At 37.1% G+C, this 25,791-nt stretch overlaps 2 protein-coding genes and 4 long non-coding RNA genes across 7 annotated transcripts in view; 5 read left to right on the top strand and 1 right to left on the bottom strand.

Moving 5' to 3' along the window:
• Positions 1-209: 209 nt before the first annotated feature.
• LOC149045271 (uncharacterized) lies at positions 210-1,912 on the top strand. The gene is made up of 3 exons (XR_016187205.1): positions 210-336; positions 1,188-1,299; positions 1,790-1,912. It is a non-coding gene; the product is annotated as an uncharacterized LOC149045271 (long non-coding RNA).
• Positions 1,913-3,104: 1,192 nt separating this feature from the next.
• Positions 3,105-12,715, top strand: LOC149045272 (uncharacterized). The gene is made up of 2 exons (XR_016187201.1): positions 3,105-3,534; positions 11,480-12,715. It is a non-coding gene; the product is annotated as an uncharacterized LOC149045272 (long non-coding RNA).
• LOC149045273 (uncharacterized) lies at positions 3,529-7,798 on the top strand. The gene has a single exon (XM_089208085.1). The coding sequence runs from the start codon at positions 3,950-3,952 to the stop codon at positions 7,796-7,798; it is 3,849 nt and encodes a 1,282-aa protein (XP_089064211.1). The 5' UTR covers positions 3,529-3,949.
• LOC149045274 (uncharacterized) lies at positions 7,844-11,837 on the top strand. Its single transcript, XM_089208086.1, has one exon. It carries the CDS (start codon positions 7,844-7,846, stop codon positions 10,985-10,987), a length of 3,144 nt encoding a protein of 1,047 aa, XP_089064212.1. The 3' UTR covers positions 10,988-11,837.
• Positions 12,716-25,007: 12,292 nt separating the features above from the next.
• Positions 25,008-25,791, bottom strand: part of LOC149045275 (uncharacterized) — a 66,332-nt gene continuing 65,548 nt past the window's right edge. Inside the window, exon 2 of the long non-coding RNA XR_016187193.1 lies at positions 25,008-25,791. This exon is cut by the window's right edge and continues 2,581 nt beyond it. This is a non-coding gene — a long non-coding RNA (uncharacterized LOC149045275).
• Positions 25,627-25,791, top strand: part of LOC149045276 (uncharacterized) — a 1,502-nt gene continuing 1,337 nt past the window's right edge. For both annotated transcript variants that reach the window (XR_016187157.1, XR_016187158.1), the window contains exon 1: positions 25,627-25,791. This exon is cut by the window's right edge and continues 101 nt beyond it. This is a non-coding gene — a long non-coding RNA (uncharacterized LOC149045276).

A 25,791-nucleotide genomic window follows, 5' to 3' on the forward strand; every position in this document is an offset into this window, starting at 1 on the left:
CATCAACGTATTTTATCAGCTATTACTTGAGGAATGAATTGATTTAAATAATCCATCATTTAAAACCCGAAAATTTGCTGCTTTATGAAGTGTGTCGAAGCTTTTATTGTGTTGTTTTGCTTTTGTCTTTGTTATTTAACATCTTAAGATTAAGTTGACCGGCTTGTGTTCTTCCGTTAACAGCAATACTCTTTGCATTTTACATTTTTAGTGTCGCTGATGGACAAAGTTGGGCTGCAGAAGAACAGTTGTAGTAAAATTATCGATGTTACCAACAAGAGAGGAACCGTAGAAAGCCTGACAGAAGCAAATATCTCATGTGTAATTGAAGAGAAGGTTTGTAATAGTTGAGCTGACAAGGAAGCGAAACTCTTCAAGATCCAGAATACAATTTTTATTACTTTTTATTGTTGGTTTGAGCCAAATGCATCTACATGTACACCACATTGTCTAGGAAACATGATCCACGGAACCACAAGGTTCCAAATCGAAGGAGAACTACGAAACATACAGTTGTTGTAAAAATCACCTCATTAAGATTTATTTTGAATTTACTCTCTGGGACCTGTATCTCCACTATTTCCTTTCCCGGTACCCAGGCCGTACTTTGGTTTTCTCAAACATTGTAGACTGCGTGAGGAGACTGGGCTCCTTGTGTAGGCTCCTGGACTTTAACCCGTGGGTTCTGCACGCCAGCATGCAACAAAGGCAAAGATTAAAGAATTTAGACAGGCCGGGTGAAAACTGAGTGAGATGGAAAAAAAATAAAAATACAAAAAAACAATGAAACAAACAAAACAAACAAAAACAAAAACCAGAAAAAAAACAAACAAACGAAACAAAGCAACAATTAGGAACCTAATTTTGTAGACAACGTGCTTTTTTCCTGTTGCGTCTTTCACGTTCTTTACTGCGCAACTTGCTTTGCACAAAACACGAGGCGACACGCGTGTTATGTGGCCTTGGATCAGAATCATCCTGATCTTCTTACTATTTTTTTTTCATGAAAACAGTGAGTATAGTTTACGAACTAACCGACCAATGGAATTTCCTCTATGTATAGACTATAACTGGATCGCCTTGACTGATTAAAACCCGCCCCTCTCCTCCCTCGGAGAATATTTAAAGCTAGATAGGACTTACACCAGCAAATAAAATTTTAGCTGATTTTTTTTCTTGCCTGTTAGATTTAAGAAAAGTGCGAGTGGCTTACTTCTGGCTACAGATGTGGCCGCGAGAGGTTTGGACATACCAGCTGTTGAGCATGTAATTCACTATCAAGTCCCGAAGGACCCTGATGTAAGTACGTGTAAGTATGTGTGTACGGTTGGTTAGCTTGTGTCGGTGGTTAGCCTGTGCGGCAGACGGGAACGGGAGCGATTGCTTTTTGGCGGCAGTGCTTTCATTATCCGCGAAACTCTACCTTGACAAAAGGCTTCGGAAGTCACGCTGCTTCAACCGACCATGCATTTATTTACTTATTCCTAAAACTTCATTTCCTAAATCTTTGTTTTGTTTCCAATTTGAATTAATGTGTGAGGTTCACCTACCGAAATCAAAACATAATTCATTTCAGTTAATGATTTTTGATTTAGGAAAAAAATGACTCTGTTCTCCAAATGCAGTTTATATGTGAGGAGCAGTTTGCTATTGTTCATCGTCCTCAGATGTATCTCATTTAATAATGAACTACTGTGTAATGATGTAACCACAATGTAAGCATGAACTTTTGCGTAACTATTTCATGTTATCCTGCGTTCCTAAATTCTTTCCCTGTGTCCGTTAACAGCTTTACATTCACTGCAGTGGACGGACAGCTAAAGCGAGCAGGGAAGGTCTGAGAGTCGTTCTTGTTGGCCCAGAAGAAATGGGATCATACAAGAAAATTATGAAGACGCTTAATGGAGGTGATGTGTCTTTATTATCTCCAACGTATCTCTTTAACAGTTAAACTCTAAAAGGTTATTTGGAAATCCCCCTCAGTTTAAGGTGCCATTCGTCTAAATTTCCTTTTTAGTTAGATAAATATTTACGCCTTAACGTAAGTATGCATATTTTCCATGCATACTGTTCTCTATATATTTTTTAAGGTGTTGACATGGAGATTTCGTGTAACAATCAAGAGCTTCTTTAGTTGGTGATCATGTCCCCTATTCTCGTGACTTGAAAGGGAACCTGCAGTTTTAAAGCAAATACTGGTAAAAAGGCTCTAAATGTATAAACTCAAGATATTTGGTACTTAAAATCATACCTCTAACCTTGTTAATTTTTTTCGGCCTTCAAAACTGGCCTTCACGGCAACTTCGAACTACCCACGTTCTCCATCTTTTTAGGTGCGCAAGGCATTTTGTGTTAATGACGTGTAATGGTTGCTCGGTTCTTTCGTAGTTGGGGTTATCCTGGGGTTTTCCCTAGCAAAATGGCTAATAGCGAAGCGTTCGAGTGCATTAGTACGGTAAAAAACAAGCAGGATCCCCTGCCAAAATACCACATTTATTGACGTGCATGATTCATGCCATTGGAAGGACGTTTCTTCCAAAAGATTTGCGTGTGCGTTTGGAGCATTTCGACGACCATTGCTTTCATAGATCATATCTAATGCAAGTACAGATAGCTTTGAACAGGTGTTTATTAATTTCCGGAGTTTTTTTTTAATTTCCGGAGTGAAATTTTAGGATAATTTGGCTTTAAAGTCCTTAAAATAAGACTATGAATCGCAAATGGCATCTCTTCCGATTAATAGTCTGAAAGCGTCTTCTATCACGATTAATAATCGTGGTAAGTACGACTATTAATCGCGCACGAACTCCTTAATAGTCGTGTTTGGCTGGCTTTTAGACTTAATAGTCGTACATCGCACGGTTAATAATCGCATCTGACAGCAAATGTCCTTATTTATCGCAAGGAAACGTACTCTTCTCCGAAGAAAGTTCAAGCTCAACTTTTTTTGAACGGCCTACATTACGACCAAAAATTCAAAATTTAGTATTTCTTCGCCTATGGCTTTTTAGGCAGTAAATGTCACATATTTGAAGTTTTCTCGGGTTTAAGTTCTCAGTGAACCTCATTTCTGTTCAAAAAGTGTGTTTACCAACTACATTTCCTTTTTGTGTCTGCTGCATTTATAATGCATGCAGACACATAGATAAGCTGTAAAACGCGCGACCAGCTACTTCATATACGACAAGATCTCGGATTTACTCTTGACGTTTCACTGCGGATTCCATTTGGTGACACGATACACGAAGTATGCACAGAGGGGTAATACTTTCGGCCTGTAATACTTTCGGCCTGTAATACTTTCGGGTGCAAACTTCGTTCCTCAAGGGAATAATCTATCCAATCGGATACGAGGAAAGGACAAAGGAAAGAGGTCGTGGCAAACTACCGATTTCCGGGAAGACTCGGAACCAATCAAATCTGAGAAAAGGACAACGTCAAATCCGTCAAACCATGTGCTTTCCAAAAACGTTTGGGTCGCGTCGTATCGTCCTGATTTCGTTCGTCAAGCCAGGTTGTGTTATTGCTTGCTAGGTGAGTGATCTTTTCGCTTTTCATATTTGTAATGGATTTCTTAAAAGGTGTTTTCTCATTTTGCCACAGCATTCGCACTGGGTGTCATTCCGGCCGAGTGAAAGGTTTTGAAAGATGCTTTGAATTTGTAAATCGACTGAAGCTTTCTCAGCGCCAACACGATCACCGCCCGGCCATTTTGCAAGTGCTCAGGACGCAAAATAAGCTGTATGAGCCCCATTTGGGGAATGCAAAGTCCCTTCGGGGAACAATTGAGCCCCATTTGGGGAATGCAAAGTCCCTTCGGGGAACAATTGAGCCCCATTTGGGGAATGAAAAGCCCGTTAAGGGAATTATTAAGCCTCAGTTGGGGATTACAAAGCCCAATGTGGGATATGATATGCCCTGTTTACGAAATGGATTTGGCTGAAGATACATGTATTTCACTACACACGTGAAAACATCTATCACTAGACAAACATGTGCGAAAGCTGTGGCGATTTTATACAGAGGAGAGAAACCTAGAACTAGTATTCTTCATGATAATTACTATCTAAGCATCGCTATGAACAGATCTTTGCATACAGTTGTAAGGTTTGATGTGGGAGTTTCCATCGTTGGCATAGCGCCATCATTCAGAGAATTCCATGAACACTCCCCGCTGAAACATTCCAAGTCGGTCAAAGAAGTGAAACGGCGTAGAGACCGAGAACCGTCTAGGATTCCGGTAAAAAAGATAATAAATACTATGAAAAAGAGAAAAGTCAGAGGCAAGCTTAAGTTCATTCTTAAGAAGTACACCCCTAAATCTTCACGATTATACAGCTTTGCGACTGACTTTAAATTATGGTATGTAAGGTATTTACACAGATTCAACTGTTTTTTTACTCATTTTGCCGCTTGTAATAGACTGACAACAAAGAAGCTGTCACAAAAAAGAAAGCAAACTAGTTGCTGTTGTTCACATAAAATTCAAAACTTAACTTGCATCACCAAAAGATATTCCGTATCAAGAATAAACCTTTTGAGGTCGGGTGATGTTGAATTAAATCCAGGCCCAGATCAAAATGTGGACAACCAGTCAGTAGACTCCACAACATTGCTTAACTTTCGATTAGGACAGTTAGGATTGAGAGCTCTTGATGTGGGTGGTGCAGGTGACTGCTTTTTCAGGGCAGTATCACATCAATTGTATGGTAATCCCAATAGTCACTTTCGCATCAGACAAGCTGCTGTTCACTATCTTAGGCATAACCCTGAACGTTTCATTGAAAGTAATACTCAGAATTCATGGAATGGTTACTTAACAATTATGTCAATGCAAGGTACATGGTGTGATGCACTAACTGTACAAGCAGTTGCAGAATCACTAAATATACAAATTTATATTATAGAATCAAATGTAAATTTTGGACAGGTAACTTTGATACAGCCACATCATCCATCACAGCAGCAACCAAGAACAATATATATAGGTCATGTTGATGAAATACATTATGTATCAACAGTACCAAATAGCTCTTGCTCAGGAAATGAGCACTGTAACAATAAGTATTATAATATCAATAATTTCACCAAACAAAATGTTCTTTCTGAACAAGTACAAAATAGTAGTCGAAAAAGAAAATACAATTCTGATCTGAAGAATATTAGGATAAGCACTGAGAGCAGTGAAAACAATGAAAAGCAAAGTTCAGCGACTAAACAAAATAAAACGAATGAGCAGAAAAAGAAATGGAATTCTTACATGAGCAATTACAGGCATACCAGAAGGGCTAATAAAAAAAATCAAGGTAATCAAAGAAACAATGAAACGCACAATTCAGTGACTAAACAGAATAAAACTGATGAGCAGAAAAAGAAATGGAATTCTTACATGAGCAATTACAGGCATACCAGAAGGGCTAATAAAAAAAATCAAGGTAATCAAAGAAACAATGAAACGCACAATTCAGTGACTAAACAGAATAAAACTGATGAGCAGAAAAAGAAATGGAATTCTTACATGAACAATTACAGGCATACCAGAAGGGCTAGTAAAAAATATCAAGGGAATCAAAGAAACAATCAAATACACAGTTCAGTGACTAAACAGAATACAACTGATGAGCAGAAAAATAAATGGAATGCTTACATGAAAAATTACAAGCGTACCAGAAGGGCTAGTAAACAGAATCAAAGGTATGAATGTGACAATGTAAGGCAAAGTTCAACCACTAAACAGAATGAAAAAACTCAATGTCAAAAAGCAAAAAGGCAAAAAGTACAAAGCATTGCTGCCTTAATTTCAAGGTTTCATAACATTGTTTCCCAGGGCCCATTATATATCTGTAGTTGTTGTGATCAGCTGTGGTATAAACACAGTGTTTTTCCAGCTGCTAAAATAAGAAATTCTAACCCTGCTGCTGAAAAATATCTTTTAAACTCGAAAAGTGTTAACAATAAAGAGTGGCTGTGTAGAACATGTCATAATTACTTGGCAAAGGATAAAATTCCACCTGTGGCTGTCTTCAATGGAATGAAATTCCCCAAAAAACCAGAGTTTTTTGACCTCAATGAATTGGAATGTAGGCTTATAGCTCCAAGACTTGCTTTTCAAAAATTAATGCAAGCTCCAAGAGGAAGGCAGCTTAAAATACATGGAAATGTTGTAAATGTGCCAGCAGAAGTGTCTGATACTGTCAATATGTTACCAAGGTTACCTAATGATACTGGCACAGTTAAAGTCAATTTAAAGAGAAAATTGCAATACAAAAGTTCAGCATTGTCTCTCAATATTAGACCACATAAAGTTGTTCAAGCAGCCAATTGGCTAATCAACAACAGCAGCCTCTACAGACAGGAAGGAATAACACTAAATGAAGGTTGGGGAGTGCAGTATACTGCAAACTGTTTATTAGATGATACTAATACTGAAAATCAAAGTGAACAATTACAAGAAATAGAAAAGAGCAGTGGTTCCAATAAGCAAGATAGAAATGACAGTAATGATAGTGATGATCAGTGGACTGAAGATGAAGCAGAAACACCTGCTGGTGTTACTGACACCATGTTGACCAACACCTATTATTTTGAAGACAGTCAGCCTCAACATATTTTAAATGTTGCACCAGGAGAGGGAAACAAACCCTTCAGTATATTCAGAGATCAATATTCTGAAGAGTTAGCATATCCTGGTATATTCCTTGGTCAAAGTCGACCAGAAAATAAAGATAGACTAGCTAATGTTCATTATAGCGACATTTGTAAATCTGAACTAAGACGATCAGATAGGAGAGCTGCTATGTGTGTTGAAAATATATTCTTCAAAACAAAAAAGCTTCAAATGAAAATTCTCTTAGGAAAATCACAAGTTGCACTTAGGAAGTGCAAAGGAAATAGCAAATCTTTAAATGCTGGACAGTTGAAATGTGAAGGAGCAATTGAGCGCTTGATTCATCTTGATGAAGGATTCCAATTTTTGAAAGCATTGAGAGGTAGCCCACCATATTTTGAAAAAGCTAAGAAAGACTTGTTTGCAATGATAAGACAATTAGGACCAGCTTCTATATTTTGTAGCTTTTCTTCAGCAGAAACACAGTGGATACATTTCCTACGAATACTTGGTCAGGTAGTAGATCACAAAGACTACACTACCACTGAGCTTGAAAATATGACCTGGGATGAGAAATGCAGGTTAATTCAAAGTGACCCAGTAACATGTGCCAGACATTTTGATTATCAAATAAGTCAATTTCTCACAAACTTTCTTTTCGATAAAGCTAAACCATTAGGGAAAATTTCTGACTGGTTCTACAGAGTAGAATACCAGCAGCGGGGTTCACCCCACATACACATGCTTATATGGCTTGAAAGTGCACCAGTGTTTGGAGTTGATGATGATGCTGTTGTTACAGATTTCATTGATAAGATAATTAGTTGTCAGTGGCCGATTGCTAATACAGAATTATATCAACTTGTGAAGAGACAAATTCACAGACATTGTAACACTTGTAGGAAGAAATCAAAGAATGAAAGTCGATTTAAATACCCACAACCTCCTATGAGAGCAACTGAAATTCTTTATCCTCTAGAAGGAGACATACCACAAAGTAAAGTAAAACAGTACAAAGACACTTGGAAAACAATCAACAAGCAATTAAATGATATGAAAGAAGGTGAACCTATATCCTTTGAGCAACTGCTTGTCAAGTTAAAGGTTACTGAAAATGAATATCGATTAGCTGTTAGGTCATCTTTAAATGCACCAACTGTCTTTTTAAAAAGAAAACCCAATGAGTTATGAATAAACAACTATAATCCTGCCTGCCTCGAGGCTTGGAGAGCAAATATGGATATCCAGTTTGTCCTTGATGTGTATGCATGTGCCATGTATATAGTTTCATATATTTCTAAAGCACAAAAAGGAATGAGTGAACTGTTACAACAAGCTTGTGATGAAGCCAGAAAAGGAAATTCTAGCATAAAGCAACAAGTCAGAGACATTGGAAACAAATTTTTAAACAGCGTCGAGATAAGTGCACAAGAAGCTGTTTACATTGTTTTACAGCTTCCTATGAAGAAGTCTTCTCGTCAAGTAATATTCATAAATACCACTCCTCCTAATGAAAGAGTGCAGCTTTTAAAGCCAATAAACGATATTCAAGAAATGGAGGATGATTGTGAAGATGTATACACCAATGGTCTTCTGCAACGATATGCAAAGCGCCCTTTGAGTCTTGAGCACTTAACTTTGGCAGATTGGGCTGCATGGTATGACTCTGGAGGAAAACCACATATAAAAAAGTCAGTTATAAAGGATGCTGATAACCTTCCATTAGAAACAGCTCATAGTGATGAAAATGATGATGACCTTTTTGATAGCAATGCTATCAATAGCAAAAAAAGATCAAAAGCAAGAATTATTAGAAGTGTTTGGTATAACCGTGAAAAAAATCCAGAAAAACACTATCGCGAACTAATAATGCTCTTTACATCGTGGAGAAATGAAGACACTGATCTGTTGGCTGATTTTTCTTTCTACCAAGAACGTTTCTTAAATGTTAAAGATTCTATAGATGAGCAAATGAAATTATATGCTGTTTGCAGTGAAAACTTGGATAAAATCCAGGAAAACTTGAATGGGATTGATGCTGATAATGATAACTTTGACTCAATAGCACCATATACACAAAACATAGAATACCAGGATGAGGCTGAGGGTATTCAGGATTTGCATCCTGATCTCAATGAAAGCTATGATTTATCAGAAGATGTTGGAATTCCTTCAGCAGTTGAAAGTACTGAACCACTGATACTAAATGAATTACAAGACCAAGAGTACAGACAATTGGTTCAAACACTTAACCAAAAGCAAAAAGAATTTTTTTATCATATCTTACATCTTGTTAAAACAACAGACAAACCATTCTACTATTTCCTCTCTGGAGGTGCTGGAGTGGGTAAATCCCATCTTATAAAATCTTTGTATCAAGCAGCACTGAAATATTACAACTCCAGAGCTGGTGAGGACTTTAATGAGGTTAAAATACTGTTACTAGCACCTACTGGAAAAGCTGCTTTTGGTATAAAAGGTAATACAATACACAGTACCTTGGCAATACCAGCAAGCCAATCTCTAAAGATTTACAAACCTCTCGACTCAAGTAGACTTAACACTCTTAGATGTAAACTTCGGGCTGTCAAACTAATATTTTTGGATGAAATTTCAATGGTTGGCAATACTATGTTTAATGTACAAATAAATAACAGATTAAAAGACATTATGGGCAGTAAAGACCCATTTGGAGGTGTAAGCATCATAGCTCTTGGTGATTTATTTCAGCTAGAGCCTGTTATGGATGCCTATGTGTTTAAAGATCTGAAAAATTCCGAATATGGAGCTCTTGCCCCTAACCTGTGGCACGAACTTTTTACAATGTTTGAATTAGAAGAAATTATGAGACAGAGAGAGAGTAAAGAATTTGCTCAACTTCTTAACAGGTTAAGAGAAGGTAATCATACTCCAGATGACATTGCAAAACTAAAAGAGAGATGCATTTCAGAAACGTGTAGAAATTATCCAATTGATGTTCCCCATTTATTCATACAGAATTCAAAAGTGGATGAGTTTAATAATAGAGTTCACATGGCTGCAACTGGTGATAAGTATACAATTAAAGCCTTAGATAGTGTTGTAGGAGCTAACTCTGCAGAATTTCGAGATAAGATCTTGAAGCAAGTACCACTTGATCCTAGGAAAACTAAACAATTAGCTTTTAACCTTCAACTTGCGGAAGGTGAAAGAACAGAAATTGCAGTGAATTTAAGGACTGATGATGGTATGACAAATGGTGCTGCTAATGTTATAAGGAGGATACAATTACATGATAGAAACAGGCCTTCTGGAATAATATGGGTAGAATTTGACCATGGGCATGTAGGAGAAAAAACTAGACATGATTATAAGCACTTGTTTGTGCAAGGTATTAAGCGCACATGGACTCCTATTAAACCTTTTACTGCACAGTTTGCAGTTGGAAGAAACAGAGCAGCTCAGGTTGTGAGGAAGCAGTTTCCACTGAGACCTGCAGCTGCTAAAACCATTCACAGATCACAAGGTGACACTGAAACAAGGATAGTGGTTAACTTTAACATCAAGAGAGCTATACCTCACATACATTATGTAGGACTGAGTAGGGTAACCCACATTGAGGGATTGTATATAACTGACCTTTGCGAAAGCAAAATAGCTGTAAATCGAGATGTAAAAACAGAAATGCAACATTTACGAACAGAAGGTTACCTCAACCCATCTATTATCCCTATATATCAAACAGTTCAAACTGCTTTTAAATTATGCTTTCTAAATGTACGGTCACTGCATAGGCACATTGAAGACATACGCAAAGACTTGAACTATTCAAGCATTGATCTAAACATTTTCTCAGAAACAAGACTGTGTCATTTAGACAGCAATAGTAACTACATCATTAGTGGTTGTACATTATTTAGAAATGACAATCAGTCTACAGGACTAAATGCGAGACCTTATGGTGGAACAGCAGTGTATAGTAGAATTTCATCCATTCCTGGATACCCAGTTTCTAAGAATGCTAATGGTGTTGAAATAACTATTGTTAAACTTTTAGCAATTCCACATATTACCATAATAGGTGTATATCGTTCACCAAGAGTGGCAATTCGGCAAATGTGTACAGCAATGATGCAACTTCTTGTCCTTCATAGTTCAGAATTCAATATTTTTATTGGAGATTTTAATGTAAACTGGTTGAATGAGAAAGAAAGAACTCCCCTTTATAATCTGTTTGTTAGAGATAACAGTTATAGGCAATTAGTATTATGTTACACCACTGACAACAGAACTACAATAGACCATATTTATACTAACTTACCAGAGTCACACGTAAATTTACACATTTTAGAAACATATTTTTCAGATCATAAAGCAATCTGTGCACTGATTAGAACATGAAGTACCTTTTATGCCTTTTTTCTTCATATCATTTTATTAAATTTCAACAAAATCTTAACAGTTATTTTACCATATCTCCAAACTGGAAATGGCAGAATATAACCTGAAACAGAATTTTATGAAAATATTTCTTCAATGCAAAAGCAATTTGTCCAATAACTCATACTGTTCTAGGAAACGCTGTTTTTTAGATACTGATTTCAACATTATCGTCAACTATAGCCAGTAATTTTGTGTCAAAAGAAAGACATTATACTGTCTCTAGATTCAGGCTCCTTTTCTTTCCTTTATAATGAATAAGTAAACAAATAAAAAATGATAATTCACCTAGGTAAGTTTTTTTTTTGGCATTTTGTTGTTATAGTTAAATTTGTAGTAGTAGTCGTAGTCGTCGTCGTCCTCTTTTGATGCAGTGCTCCCTATGTTATTAGAAATTTTGAAATACATTATATTGCTATGAAACAAACTCAAAAGGTTCTTTTTCACTTGCAGGCAATGGAAGAACAAAAAGAAGAGATTGTTGGTTTCTTACGCAATGTGTCTCCAACTAAAAAAAGTAGCAAGACATCTTACTTTGACATGTCCATACAAACCACCGATGGCTTAGTAAGAGGAGTCTGCTTCTCCGGAAGTAAACAGGAACACTTTGATCAAATGAGCAAAAAGAAATCTCCAATAAAACTTCAAAATTTTAGAATTGAAAGAGCAGGAGATGCAACCACAGTACTGATGAATAACAATGTACTGTTAGAGCCTACAAAAGAAATACCTTTTTCAAGAATTGAGTTGCCAAGTGCCAACAATATCCAATCAATTTCAGCTGCAAACACAAATCAAAGTATCACCATCAAAGCCAAACTTATTCAGATGTCATCAACAAAAAAAGTGAAGACAGAGGATGGATGATTCAACAATGTTATGTACAACTACTAGTACAAATTAAAGAATCGAAGATCACAGTGACCCTGTTCAACGACATCCTGCATGATATGCTAGCGTCACAAGGAAAGAACACTCTTCCGATCACTGAAGAAACCATAACTGCCTTTCTTCTAGAGTTACCAACTATAACCAGCATAACATTCAACAACAAAACAAAAATAGTGGAGTCAGTGCAAATCTGAATAAAATGAACAATTTCCTGTCACACATCAGTGGAAATTACTACTGAATACCAAACATTAATAATACCTGTTTTGTTACAGTTTGCAACAAACATTTTGTAGACACTGGTTTTAAGTGAAATGATTGTTTCTCTGACTGATAAACATTATTTACAAGTACACGTGCTGCTTTTTTTGGGATAATATTTCTGTTGCGTTACATTTCTGATACATTTCATTTCAATTAAAAGACAAACACTTCAAAATACTTTTAAAAGTATATTCACCTATTAGTTACTTGAACACAACAATGTAAATATACTAACTTTGTTTTACCTGTTTTGTTCCAAATTGCTTGCATATTACCATTAAATGAAAAACAATGATTTCCTAGGAATTATTACAACCAGATACTTTTTCTTGCTTTCAAAACTGCTACTGCGTTTGCATTACAGTTGTCTTGTGTTACAAAGACTTCAGATACTATTCAATTTTGTTAAAAACTATTGGCTGTTGTATTTCAATTCTTTGATTTAAATATTCTGCTACAAAATAAAAGAAACGTTCACTTTAATGTTAGATTCTTTGCAGTACCATAACACAATAAAAGTTATTTAAACAGTGATGAAGATGTAATCACAATCATGATATTGATGATTGATATTGATGATCCCTTACCTCCAACTGGAGCATTGGACATTCACCACTTCAGTTCCCCATTTTTGTGATGCCTTGAGCATTCCATAGCACTGCCTTTCGGGAGATGTTTCTAGCCAGTCTAACAGTATTCAAAAAAATAGGCGCCTACAGCAGATCCCGTTCCACTGCAGCAGACACAAGTACCCATTGGGTACCTATTTTTTTTCGCTCTTCCACGAAGTACAGCGCGGGCTTACGGTGTCGTAAAAGGCGCGACTAGCATTTCTTTTGAACGATAATGTACAGAAATAAGTTAATTTCCGACAGGATTCGATTAAATTGAAGTTTTAGTGGGAAAAAATAAAAAAAAAACAGCCAAATAAGTCAAGCTACGTCAAATTCTTCCCAAATAACAGCTTCTTGGGAAGCTGAACGTCGGTTTACGAGCAAGCGACAGATGAAAACGGTGGCGGTGAAGAGTGCCAAAGATGGAATATGTTTGGAGATACGTAATCCAAACAAAAAAATGCGTTGCATTTAGATGAGTGAAACAGAGAGAGAAATATTTGAGTCGCGGTTAAATTTCTCCACGCTGCTAGACTCTTTCCAAAACTAGTGTGTTTGCGAAGTGGGTTCTTCAGGGGCAATAGGGAGAATAATCTATCGGAATGGAAAAACCATTTTCGATTTTTGTTGCTGAATAGTTTTCTAGAGTTTACAATGTCACGTCGATTCGGTAAGATGTATGCGGTGTGCGCACTCCGATTGCGTTGCATTGTGGTAGCTTCATTTTCAATATGGCGGTGAAAGCCGCAAAAATCGGCAGATTTTGACTGAACATTCCGTAGAAGTTAAGCCGTTCATTTTTCCTTTCACTATAGATAAATGTAATTTGATTTATTTTGAATTTGCAAAAATATTTTTTTGCACGTATTTGTCCCGTATTCTACGGTTCCCAAGGACAAACGCAGTCACTGTTTTTCAGTAAGTAATTTAAGACCGGTTTTCGAGAAGGTCAAGGTTGATGTACGTCGTAGTTTGGAGCCTTTAAAAGATTTGGATGGCCGCTTTGATTCTACTTCAACAGCTCTGACCAAACGCCCTGAAACGGTACATGTGTTTCTCGCTTTTTAAGTGATAGTTTTTGAGACCGATTATGGCTAAGAGCAGGCCTATTGTTGCGTCACACAGCGTTCCTATCGTATACTCAATTGTGTTGTAAATCTACTTTCCTAGGTAAAACGAAATTCACCAATGGCGAGTGTTGTATGGAAAATATACTTACTTGATCACTGAATGAAGGAAAGATGAATTAGAGCAACGAAAGGAATCACTTGCCCATAAATAACAGTCTACAATGCACACGGCGACACGCCGGATAACCGGAAATCAGAAGGTTGTCGATGGTTAAAAGGTGTTGATAGGTTTGTGCGACTCCTGCCATTCGCTTGCGCTTTTAAATCTGCTAACCTGAAAGTTTAGCTGTTATTAGGATATTATTTAATGACTTTTGTTTGCGATGTGATAGTAAAGATTACTATTAAAGTGTCATTTCTCCACCTGTATGTTCTTGGTCTTCTTGAGGTTTGGCACAGCCGGATGAGATTGTGTTACCAAATGTAACATTTTCATTTGTGCGCGCTATCTTTTTCGTTCTCGGTTATATAGTCTCTCCCGCATAAAATAACTCTAAAGATATGTTTCTCAATACCTTATTCTCGGTATTCTTTATTCTTTAAGCATATTTGTAATTGTGTAGGTTTTTGTGTTCTTTGGTCTATGTTAATTTTTCGCGCCACATCGCTTAAATACTGTTATTTGCATGTTTTAAACTTTTACCTTGATAATGGAGTCATGACTACTCCGAAACGTCGGATTTTATCGTTCGTTTTTACCGTTTTATCTTATTGTTTTTAATTGGTCTTATTCATAATGACGTCACGGCTTGTTTATGAGGGGGACAGAATCGTCTAGAACAATAGAAATTCGTTTAAAACTCGCTCTGGTAAGGAAAGTTTGAACCCAAATGGCCTGGGACTCAAATATGAGATGCACTAATGTTTAATAAGCAATATTTATTGCACTTGATGGCTGTCACCGCTTTTCTTTGGTCTATAAAACGAATTTTATTTCAATTTTTTTTGTGTTGTTGCTGTTTTGTCCCCCTCCCGCGACAATGTTTCTTTTCCACATGGGCAATAAAAACATGTTGAAGACGAAATACCCGTTTTATTAATCCACGCCAAGACGGATCTTTAAGTGGCTTCGACGCCAAATTGAAAAGTACTCGATTCTTTCTGAGTTAGGAAACTAGCTCCATTTACAATTCGCAAACCATACGCCATATACGCATCATATAACTTTGATTTCAATATAATAGCGTTGACGTCGACCTCATAAGGCGCTAGTAAATACTTAAAGTGAATATTTTCAGTCTTGAAAAAGTCACTGTCGTTACATTTCTTCGCAGCGGTTTGAACGGTTACCTGAATGGCATGAATTTTGTCGCATTTATCAAAGATGACAAAGTCAAAGGCGCTGGTATTAGGACAATGGACAATCATTGCACTATATTTATCTCTAGTTATCTGTTCTATCGATTTTCTCGTATCTGTTTTGCTTTGATGTCCACACAAATTTAAGTAGGAACTAGCAGCAGTGGAACCACATGCCTCTTCCTTGAAGGAATACTCATTTTTCACACATTCCTTGAGATTGCTAAATATCAGCTTCTCCCAATATTTTCCAAGTAAGTTGCCAGGTCTCCCTACAGATAGGCCTGTTATGGTATCCACCTGATGAAGAGATGGAGCCTCATTATACTTTATGCTTTGGGGCGTGACATGCTGAATGAATGGTGAATGAAGCCATAATTATTTCTTTCATTTACCAAACGCAGGGATGTATCCAGCCTGGTCAACCGCGGTCAAACGTCCATCGCGGTTTTCGTTTTATTCAGTGGGATTTTATTTAATGTAAGCAAGGATGAGTAAAAAAATTAGTTCACGTTATTACCTTTTAATTTTTCTCAAAATGATGATCTTTTTTTCCGTGGAAAACTGACCAAAACTCTTTGCGCCTGATCCAAATTATGTTGACAAATGGCGCCGACGATTCTGCGGTTCACAGTATTTAGAACTTTTTTGGTAAACTTTCAAAACGTTTGGTAAATTTTGGTAAATATGTTGGCAATATATTAAACTTTAATAAACAGTGAAAACGACTACCTTAACCTTTAAGTACTTTGTTTAACTTTTGCAAATTTCTCTCGTTTGACCGCGGTTAACCAGCCTATGAACCTGCAGATTTGTTCCCCGTGGGGCGGGGTGGGGGGGGGGGGAATTCGGCTCCTATACTGAACTGACACTAGGGGGGCTCGGTTGTGGCCCTAAAAATGACCCCTAAAAGGCACTGTAGGTTGACTGAAAAGCTGATCGAGAATGATATTTTTGTACTCTGCTTTACATGACAAATCAGTTGACTGACTTATTGGCATCTGGTTATCGGTTACCCATTTCAGATGTGTCATGAAGAATTCGACATGTTTTGGTTGTCTGCTCATTCTTACGCTTAATTTGTTGTTAATAGACGAGGTACTAGTCGAGCACATTTACTATAATGTTTTGCATGGAAAAAATGTTGTCAGTTTACCAAACGGGGAATCGGTAGCCTGTAACTGAAATTCTGAAATCGGTAACCGGTAACTGAAAGTCTGAAATCGGTAACCGGTAACCAGATTCCAATTAATAATCAATTGACACCCTAAATGGTACCAAGTTAATTATAAAATTGTTTTTTTCAACAGCCCCCCTAAATAGTACCATATCTGGAATTTTACACTCAAAATGGTACGGCCGAGCCCCCCTGTCAGTTCAGTATCGGCCCCCCACCCCAGGATTTGATCGCCAGAGTAAAAAAAATCAATACTTACTACATCCAACAAATAATTAGGATTTTCCAACGTAAACTGCACAACAGCTTCTTCAATCAGAGGGCTAACGACGGATACTTCTTTCAAATCGAATCCTGGTGGTTTCAAACAAGACCAGGAAAAGGTTGATGGTTATAACTAGCCTTGCAAGTAGGTACTTAGCGTACTGAATGACTGTTCGAGGAACATAGCCAATGTGTGCCAGCACGTCGGTGGGCCCGGGGACAATTCCTGCTCAGTTTGGATATTTTGTAATATGACAAATATGAACGTTACAAATCATAAATGTAGTTGGTGATCAGAAGGCTTAACATCAATCTACTACTACTACTCGTTATCCGAAAAATTCGCGAAGCGACGCGACATTCGAGAGTGTAACACGATAGCTTTTATTTCATTATGTACATTTTCCGTTGTCTACTCATCGCTTTTTCAAACTTAGAAGTCCTTTGTTTCATACAACAATGAAATACAAAGGAAACTTGTAGCACTGAATAACAAAGGCACATGAATCGCGCATTTTTTTCGACCGAGCGTGCAGAAAAATCGTATATACGCGTCTGACTACCCTGCGACGGAGAGTATGAAATTCGCCTGCGCAGCTAACGTATACGCGAGAGGTACTGTACATAGAGTATTGAGGCCTCTTTCCTCACCGTCGATTGAACCCTCCGATTGGATTGTCGTTGCAGTTACAGTACCGACTGGAACTAACCCCCACTTCACATGCAAACATCAGTGCAAACATGAGCAGACCCAGAATCGCGAATAAGACACCCTATTTATGGATCCAGAGGCTCAAAAACCCGACCCTATTAGGCGGCACATACCTATATAGCTTATATATGGGCTTGAAGTTTGGTTGGGTTCACTTCAGAAAGTATGGTCCGCTCAGGTCTGCTTTTGGTGCAATTTTAGTGGGGGACAGTTCTTGTCGGTACTGTATGTGGGAAAAATTATTGCGCCGCATGTATTTATCAAACATATACAAACCTACAGATCGTTAGAAAAATATTAGCTGTTCACATGTGCTAGCTGAAAATTTACTTAGCCGAAAATTCTTTGGAATAAAATGTGATTTTTCCAAAAAATGCCAGCTGAAAATTGTTGTCCAGAAATTTCTAAGTGACCTTTTTTTTTAGTAAAAATGACCGAAAATTTAGCAAATTTCATGTGTTTTTAGTGTTCGAAAATTTTACGGTGCGAAATGAAGGGGTGATTGGAATAAAGCCCTAAGTGACTTCTGATCAACTGCTAGATTCTCCTTCCAGTTTGTCTTGTATATGCTCATGTAACAATTTGGCTTCAGATCAGGAGTCACTTAGGGCCTTATTCAAAATAATGTTTGGAATAAGGCCCTAGGTGACTCCTGATTTATAGCCAAATTCTCCCTTCGTTACACGAGCATATACAATATAAACTGGAAGGAGAATCTAGCAGTTGATCAGAAGTCACTCAACGCTTTATTCCACTCACCCCTTTAAATTAAACAATGCAAAGCATAGAAACCACTAACACAAATTTTAGCTGTCATACGCCATCTGAACAGCTTTACTGAAATGAATAGTTGGGTGCTCACTAAGTACAACAAACTCACCATGATTTATTTGAATAAGGCTCTGCTCCCTGATTCTTCTGGGTTGACACAATACACAATATTTAAATCATGGCAACTGAGAAGAGGTTTGTCACCACTTAATAACGAGAACAGACCATGTCTGGAAGTTGCTGCCATGACACTCCAGTTCTGGAATTAATCAATGACTGTTATAGTTGGTGGCTGTAACTGATTAAAGTATGGCCACTAAAAGTGCCTGTCACCCTTAAATACAATTATATTTTCAGAATCAACTCTACGCACATTGAACAGTTAAATTGTGAAATATTTGTTTTGAACGTCGCGTTATTGAGCTATATAGATTTAAATTTACAAAATGCTAATTAATGACGTCAACATGGGAATCATTTATTACACAACTACTTGTTTTCACCTTCAAGTAATATTTTTTACCAATCAATTGACTATCCACAGTTTATTTTTTGTATTTATCAAATTAATTATCCTCAAGCTGTATACTGCACATTGTAAGTTGGCATAGAAATAATGGCAAATTCCCAGGTTGACGTCGTCTAATTAGCATTTTGTAAATTCAAAAACAAGAAATATTTCACCATTTAACTATTCAATGTGCATAGAGTTGATTCTGAAAATATCTATTTAAGGGTGATAGACACTTAAATAGAGGTTCAACTGCATACAGTTCAAACTTGGTTAAATATTCAAATTACAGGTCATTCCTCAGTATTTTGTCTGTTGCAGAGACAACATTTGGAGATATTTTTTATGCCATACTTGGTGAAATCTAAATTTCATGTCTTCAATTTATCTCTTATAGTGTGGTTACCTAGAGAAGGTATACACACAGGTACTTTACATTACTCAAAATAATTTTGAGTAATGTAAAGTACCTGTGTGTACAATTATTGTACCTGACCCTTGCAAAGACAACATCAGAGAAACCACAATATTTGATGCCACAAATATAATTCAAAATTCCTCTGAATGTGAAATGCTTTTAAAATCTCTATATTTATGTTCTTTTAGACCAACATGTCTATAATGCATACAGGGTCATGCAGTGTAGAAGCATTTGGTATTTTCGTGTGACAATTGCCATTAAGCAAGTGCACACATGTTGTGGTCACAACTGCCACTTGGGAATTGCACCTTACAAAATAATTATTACTAGTAATAGTGAAGTAAATGTACATCTAAAAAATTGCATTGCTGTGACACATTAATACTTAATTTGGTGACTGTTTGCTGTGAATGCTGTGAGATACCTTCAAGGTTAGGCACCACTGGTAGCTTATTTAACTCAAGCTAATAAAGACCAATTACTATGAGGCTTTTGTTACTTTCTTTGTTGTGTTTGTGGATCAAAATTGAAAATGTTTCATTGGTAGATTATTTAACTCAAGCTAATAAAGACCAGTTACTACTAGGCTTTTGTTACTTTCTTTGTTGTCTTTTTAACGTATGCAAAATTAGGACCTGCTTGACAAACAATAGAATCTGTGTATAATACACTGTGATTTTGATGGTTATTTTTATAGAAAAAAGTGCATATTATACACAGGTAAATACGGTACAGTTGAACCCTGCTATCTCGAACTCAAACCCATTTCCCTTGGATTTGCCCTGCTTTTCTCAGTCATAACCATTGGAACTCAGCTATCTAAAACTCCCTATCTCAAACAAAGAGCAGCATCCCTTGTTCCTGTTTCACAGACAAATTTACCCCACTATCTCAAACTCCCAGCTGTATGTCTTGAGCAAATTGTTGTTTCCCTCAAGAGTTCAAGACTAGCTGGGTTCTGCACTGCACAGTTGCTAGTTTTTGTGTAAACACAGGAAACAAACATTTCCCACTATTTCATACAGTAGAATTGTTTTAGTTAACTATAATGTCTTTTACACATTTTTTTTTAATTATAAGGTAATTTTTACCTTCCTGAAATTTGCACTGTGATCAAGAAACTCCAAAATTACACTGAGCCATTTCACACAACACTACACTGTTTGTGTGTACGCTGTACTACTTGACACTACCCAGAGCCATTTGACACAACGCTACACCATTTGTTTACTGTATTGCAAACGAGTGCTAAGTTATTTGCAATTGAGCTAGTCCATTTCACAATTTCAATTTCCAACTCGACATGGGCAACTAGACTGTTTATCATTTGGCTAAACTATTCATGTTTAGGGTGTTCTGTTTCATGAAGGAAAAGTAAACTGTCTATAATTTGGCCATGCCATTCCTTTATTAGCTATGCTGTCCTGCAGCTGATCCTTAAACCAGCTTTGTTTTTACTGATCTATTCGACATCCTGGTATTTTTGATGGTGACGGCCACTAAGTGCTAAGTTATTTGCAATTGAGCTAGTCCATTTCACAATTTCAATTTCCAATTCGACATGGGCAACTAGACTGTTTATCATTTGGCTAAACTATTCATGTTTAGCGTGTTCTGTTTCATGAAGGAAAAGTAAACTGTCTATAATTTGGCCATGCCATTCCTTTATTAGCTATGCTGTCCTGCAGCTGATCCTTAAACCAGCTTTGTTTTTACTGATCTATTTGACATCCTGGTATTTTTGGTGGTGACGGCCACCCATAATGATGACTAAGCCACAATCCCAGATACCATACTAGGTTGAACTCATGGCTTAAATTAATTCAAACCATGTTAATGTTCAAAGAGGGATTTTCCATAGTTCAAGGTACTTTTAAACTATGTCAAAGTAAAAGGGGGCTTCTTCATTTCTGTTCTGTACTATTTGTGTCTTCATTCATTCGTGAAGTGCAAACAAACAAACCAACAGGCAGGCTTTCTCGATTTATCTTTACTGTGCATCGGCACACGAACTCAACTAACGAAATTAAAGGAAATAATATGTGCTAAGTGCTTTCAACAATGCACCAGACAGCAGATAGGACCAGATAATACTTTTTTTAAGTAAATCACAACATTCTTCTTGGCTGCAGAGAGATGAAATTCTAAGATAGCTAGCAAATTCACTTGATCAAATCTAGTAGCGCTGATATAAAATAATAGAACAAGAATGATGAAACAATACTGAATCAGAATTTGAAAGGCCTAAAAACCCCTAAAGCTGACTACTTCTTTCTAACTACAGGGCGTGAAATTAATATTTTTTTCTGATAGTCACTAGGCTCCTAAATTCTTCAAAGTGGTTGCCAATTCAAAAAAAGTTGGTCGCCATTTTCAAAGACAAACAAATCCTTTTTTTACACTGTCACAGTCCAAGATAGACCCTCCAAAATTAGACTGGGGAAAAGATCTTTAAAGTGCTACAAAGTGAACACTAGGATGGATGATAAATAACATTCAAGCTCACCTAAGTCTAAGCTGGCATCAAGTCATCGATTGAGATGCACATGCTGTGTTTTGAAAACAAACTTAACGAGGAAGTTTGCCATGGATTTATCTTTGCAAATCTTTCTAATTCACTAAATCTCTCAGTAAGGTTATGATGAAACATGCTAGTCACCAATTTGGTGATTGATTTTCAGGATTTGGTTGCCAAAGTGAAAAATTTAGTCGCATTGGCACCTGTATTAGGTGCAATTTCATGCCCTGAACTAAATATGCAAATCATTATGATTATCATTTTCATTTTTCATTTATGGTGGAAAATGATTCTTACTTGTCAGATTTCACTGTTAAAACAGCTTTCTTTTCCCGTTGAAACAGGGTTTTCAGTCATGCCAACAATTTGACATCACTTTGATACCTGAGTTGCAAGGGTGCTGTGAAAAATTGGGTTGACAGGGTTGCAGCACTATATTTAGAGGTATTGGAAACAAGTTTGTATGGTGTTTAAACAGTGTTCCGATGGTAGAAAGCAATTCCTTCTACTCAGATTTCACCTTTAAACAGCTTTCTTTTCCTGTTGAAACAGGGTTTACCCTCGAAAAATAGGTATCAAAGTGACAGTAAAAGCATTGTAGTCCATAAGCAAAGAAGAAGTGAAGGAATGTTATTTCTAGAATGGCTAGAATTAAACTGAGTCATTGTGTCGTGATCTGCATGAGTGGCCTAGGAACTGCATTGACGAGGTAAATAAGAGCATATAAAGTTTAAATAATGAACGTAGCCTTTTAATTCTATTTGCCTTTTTTCACTTTCAGTTTTCCTGTTTTTTGAGGGAAATAAACAGGAACTTAAGAAAACTCCTAGAAAAACAGTTCTAAGGGCTTTTGCTTAAAGCGGAAAAACTGATTTGCATGTGTTCTCAAGATCGTGCATGAGATAACTGGATCTAACTGGATAACTGGATGCTCTATTTGGCACCACTTTAAGTGAAATCTTTGTGTAAAAATTCTATGGAAACACAAATTGTATAGCAAGAAACTCTTTTGTCATCTCCACTTTATACTTTCTCTGCTTCCCAAAAGTACAGGGTCAGTTTGTTAAAAGCTGAGTTTAGATAACTAATGGTCAGTGTAAAATCTGATTTCATATCTGAAACCTTTCAAATGAAATTCAGTCTACATGTACAATTCCTTTAGTCTGCAATTTGATGATTCGATGCCCAAAAAAAACTATGGTAAATTATTTTAAAAGGCTTTTAAACAAAGGATTAAACATACTCTGATTAAAATGTAACCCTGGGTTAGCACTTATCAGCCTTCGAACAACTGGGCCCAGGACTGAACAAGTTTCAATTCAAGTAAGTTGTAATTTCAACAAGAAAAAGTTATGATAATTTTTACACCAACAATTCCAGGCAAAGCTGCAACATTTGCAATCTGCCTTACACCAGGAAGGAAACCACCAATACCTGGAGAGCAATTTAATTTAATTGTATAAAAGGAATAAGACAAATGCAGCAAATACAACAGTATTATATTTCAAATGTTTAAAGTACTGCACCTTGAGTTCCAGCCCAGTGCTTCAGCTCATCAGACATTAGTTTTTTGAGCAGCTTGTTTATATATCTAAAATACCTTCAACCTTTAAAGAAAAAAAAGAAAAGAATAGTTTGAACTTTAGAGTTGAATACTTGCAATGTACACCTCAAGTCTTGTATCTGAAACAGTATGTAAAAATTTGTCCATGGTACTAATTAATCAGAACATCCTAATCCAGTACTTATTAGGACATTCTTGCATCAACAATTTCCAGCAAAACACCACAGTCTGCAACTAGGGGAAAAGGTGAGAAATTAGGGGGGATGGGGAAAATAATGGATATAATCTGGGTTTGATGGAGGAAGTGAGGACAAAATTTATTTGTCCAGTTCAGTCAACCTTGTATTAAGCAGTCACCCACGGGAATATGGCGTCTACTACAGTGTAAGTGCTCAATACGGTGCCACCTAAGACAGGTTTGACTGTAGTTCGTGAATTGACTGATTGAAACAAACAAACAAATAAAAGAAAATAGTTCTGACATGAGAGACGTGGAGGGGGGCAGGGGACGGGGATTTGATCATAACGTGGGCAGAAAAGGTTCCTGGGCCCAGTTGTCCCAGAAACAATTTTCCTTGTGACAAAACTTATTTCAAAGAAGGAAATTACTTTGACGGATATAGCAGGTGTAAGGGGATTTATTTCGATGACCATAGCTTATTATGAACATTCTCAAGTATGACATCGTTAGACGTGTATTTTGACGCGCACGCCACTCAGCTGGAGTGGAGCTTCTGATCTGATTTTTGGCGCGCGTTCACTTACCTTCATGTTTGGGACAAAGCCTTTCTTGATAAGAAACGAGTTTTCGTTTAAGCGCTCAATATAAATGCACTCCTCTTTAAATGTACGGTGTTCTTTCGCCATGTTAGTCTTTTCATTCACGTTTCACAAAGGTTTCAGTGAACTCGGCGAGGGTCGCGAATTCCCACGTAGACTCTGTGACCCCCTTCCGCAGTATGATTTTATTGTGTCAGCGGTCGTCCCACTTTAGTAATAACTAACTAAGGGGAGCTCAACTTGGGGACTAGGGTTGAATCAGCTGTTAATTACAACCAGCGGCAAGAATCCCGCGCTATTACTTAAAGTCACGTCCCTATCAAGGCTCATGGGCCTTTCCTTGCTAACGAGATGTCATCCGAATTTTTTGCAACGCGGGCTACTAGCCTTAGCTGTAATCCAAATAGTTCTGGCAAACAATCTACGCTAGTTAAGAAGGAAATCGAGTTTCTTCATGCAAACCTCTGCGAGGTACGCGTTGATAGTGACTACGGTTACGGGTTTTTAGATGGGACAGAGGAACGGAAGGAAGATCTCATTGAGCAATTCACCACATTGAATTCTACATGTTTTGTGCGCTCCACAACAGAGGTCAAGGAAAGGTCGCGGAGATCATCCGAAAATAGTATTTTCAATCTTCTTTACTTTTTCTTTTGAGCATTTTAGGTTTGCAATTTTCGGGAATAGGAAAACGATTGCGCAAAACAGAGGACGAATACAGTCAAGGAAGGCCATGCCAGGGTTTTCATGTTTATATTACAAAACAACTTGACCTTTCGCTGCCTTTTGTTTGTTAAGGGCGGAAATATGCTAGTCATTTATGGAGCCCAGATGCGACGTCCATATCTTAATGAAGAAATGAAAGCGAAATATTATGTCGCAACAGTTCAATAAAATTTAGCCATCAAGTGGCCAGGATTTTAATTTCGGTAATTATCCGAAGGCATTTACAGCATCCGTTCCACACGTGCGTTGACAGACTATTGCACAACTTTCACCGGTGAGAAAATGAGTACGAAGAAATGCTAAATCATCGTCATAAAAGTCAACAATCATTCACAGTTGTCAAGATTTAGCGACTATTTAATAAAGCGTTTTTCGTAGTCTAAAAATGATCGCATTTTTCTTTAACCTCGGCCCGAAAGGTTTTTAACAGTTTACACGGGTTTGGAAGAAAAGACAAGGCGCTGTGAAAAACATGCGCGTGTGGACCAGATCTGTTTTGTTTGCACTCTTTTTTCTTTTTTTTTGAAAAACAAAGAAAGCAGCCCAAAATTATGAAAGCTTGAGTCTCCAGAAATCTTTAATTTAATTTAATTTCTGACTTGCTAGCCACTCTTCCTCCTGGCACTTTATCTGCAAAAGAAACACAGAAAATTAAAGAGGAGATCCCTAGTTTTGTAGATGGATGGTTAACTGATACGGTGAGCAGTACTGTATTCCAGTAACTATTCGAAAGATTAATTTTGTATATCTTCAGTTGTTAAATTCGTTGTGCTTCTCTTTGCAGATCGTTGATGCTACACTGTGGAAACTAACAAAAATCTTTGCTGCTGACAGTACCCTTTGTCAGTTGGTGAAACATGGGGCAAGTACCCGTAGATTGTGGATGGGCGAGAGCTTCCATGGAATGGAAAAAATTGTTATTCCAATGAATATCACTGGACATCACTGGAAATTACTGGTAAGTCAAGGATGCTATTCATACTGTACATTTTTTTTAAAAAAATAGTCATCTCTAAAAATTTGTATTATATTCTTTAGATAAATTGAACATTGTACACATGACTCAGGACTTCGTTTTGACGACATAAAATAAATGTGTTCAAAGATTTTAGATAACAAGGAA

The sequence above is a fragment of the Pocillopora damicornis genome, chromosome 5 (genome assembly GCF_964200805.1).
Source record: "Pocillopora damicornis chromosome 5, jaPocDami1.2, whole genome shotgun sequence".
Classification (NCBI taxonomy): domain Eukaryota; kingdom Metazoa; phylum Cnidaria; class Anthozoa; order Scleractinia; family Pocilloporidae; genus Pocillopora; species Pocillopora damicornis.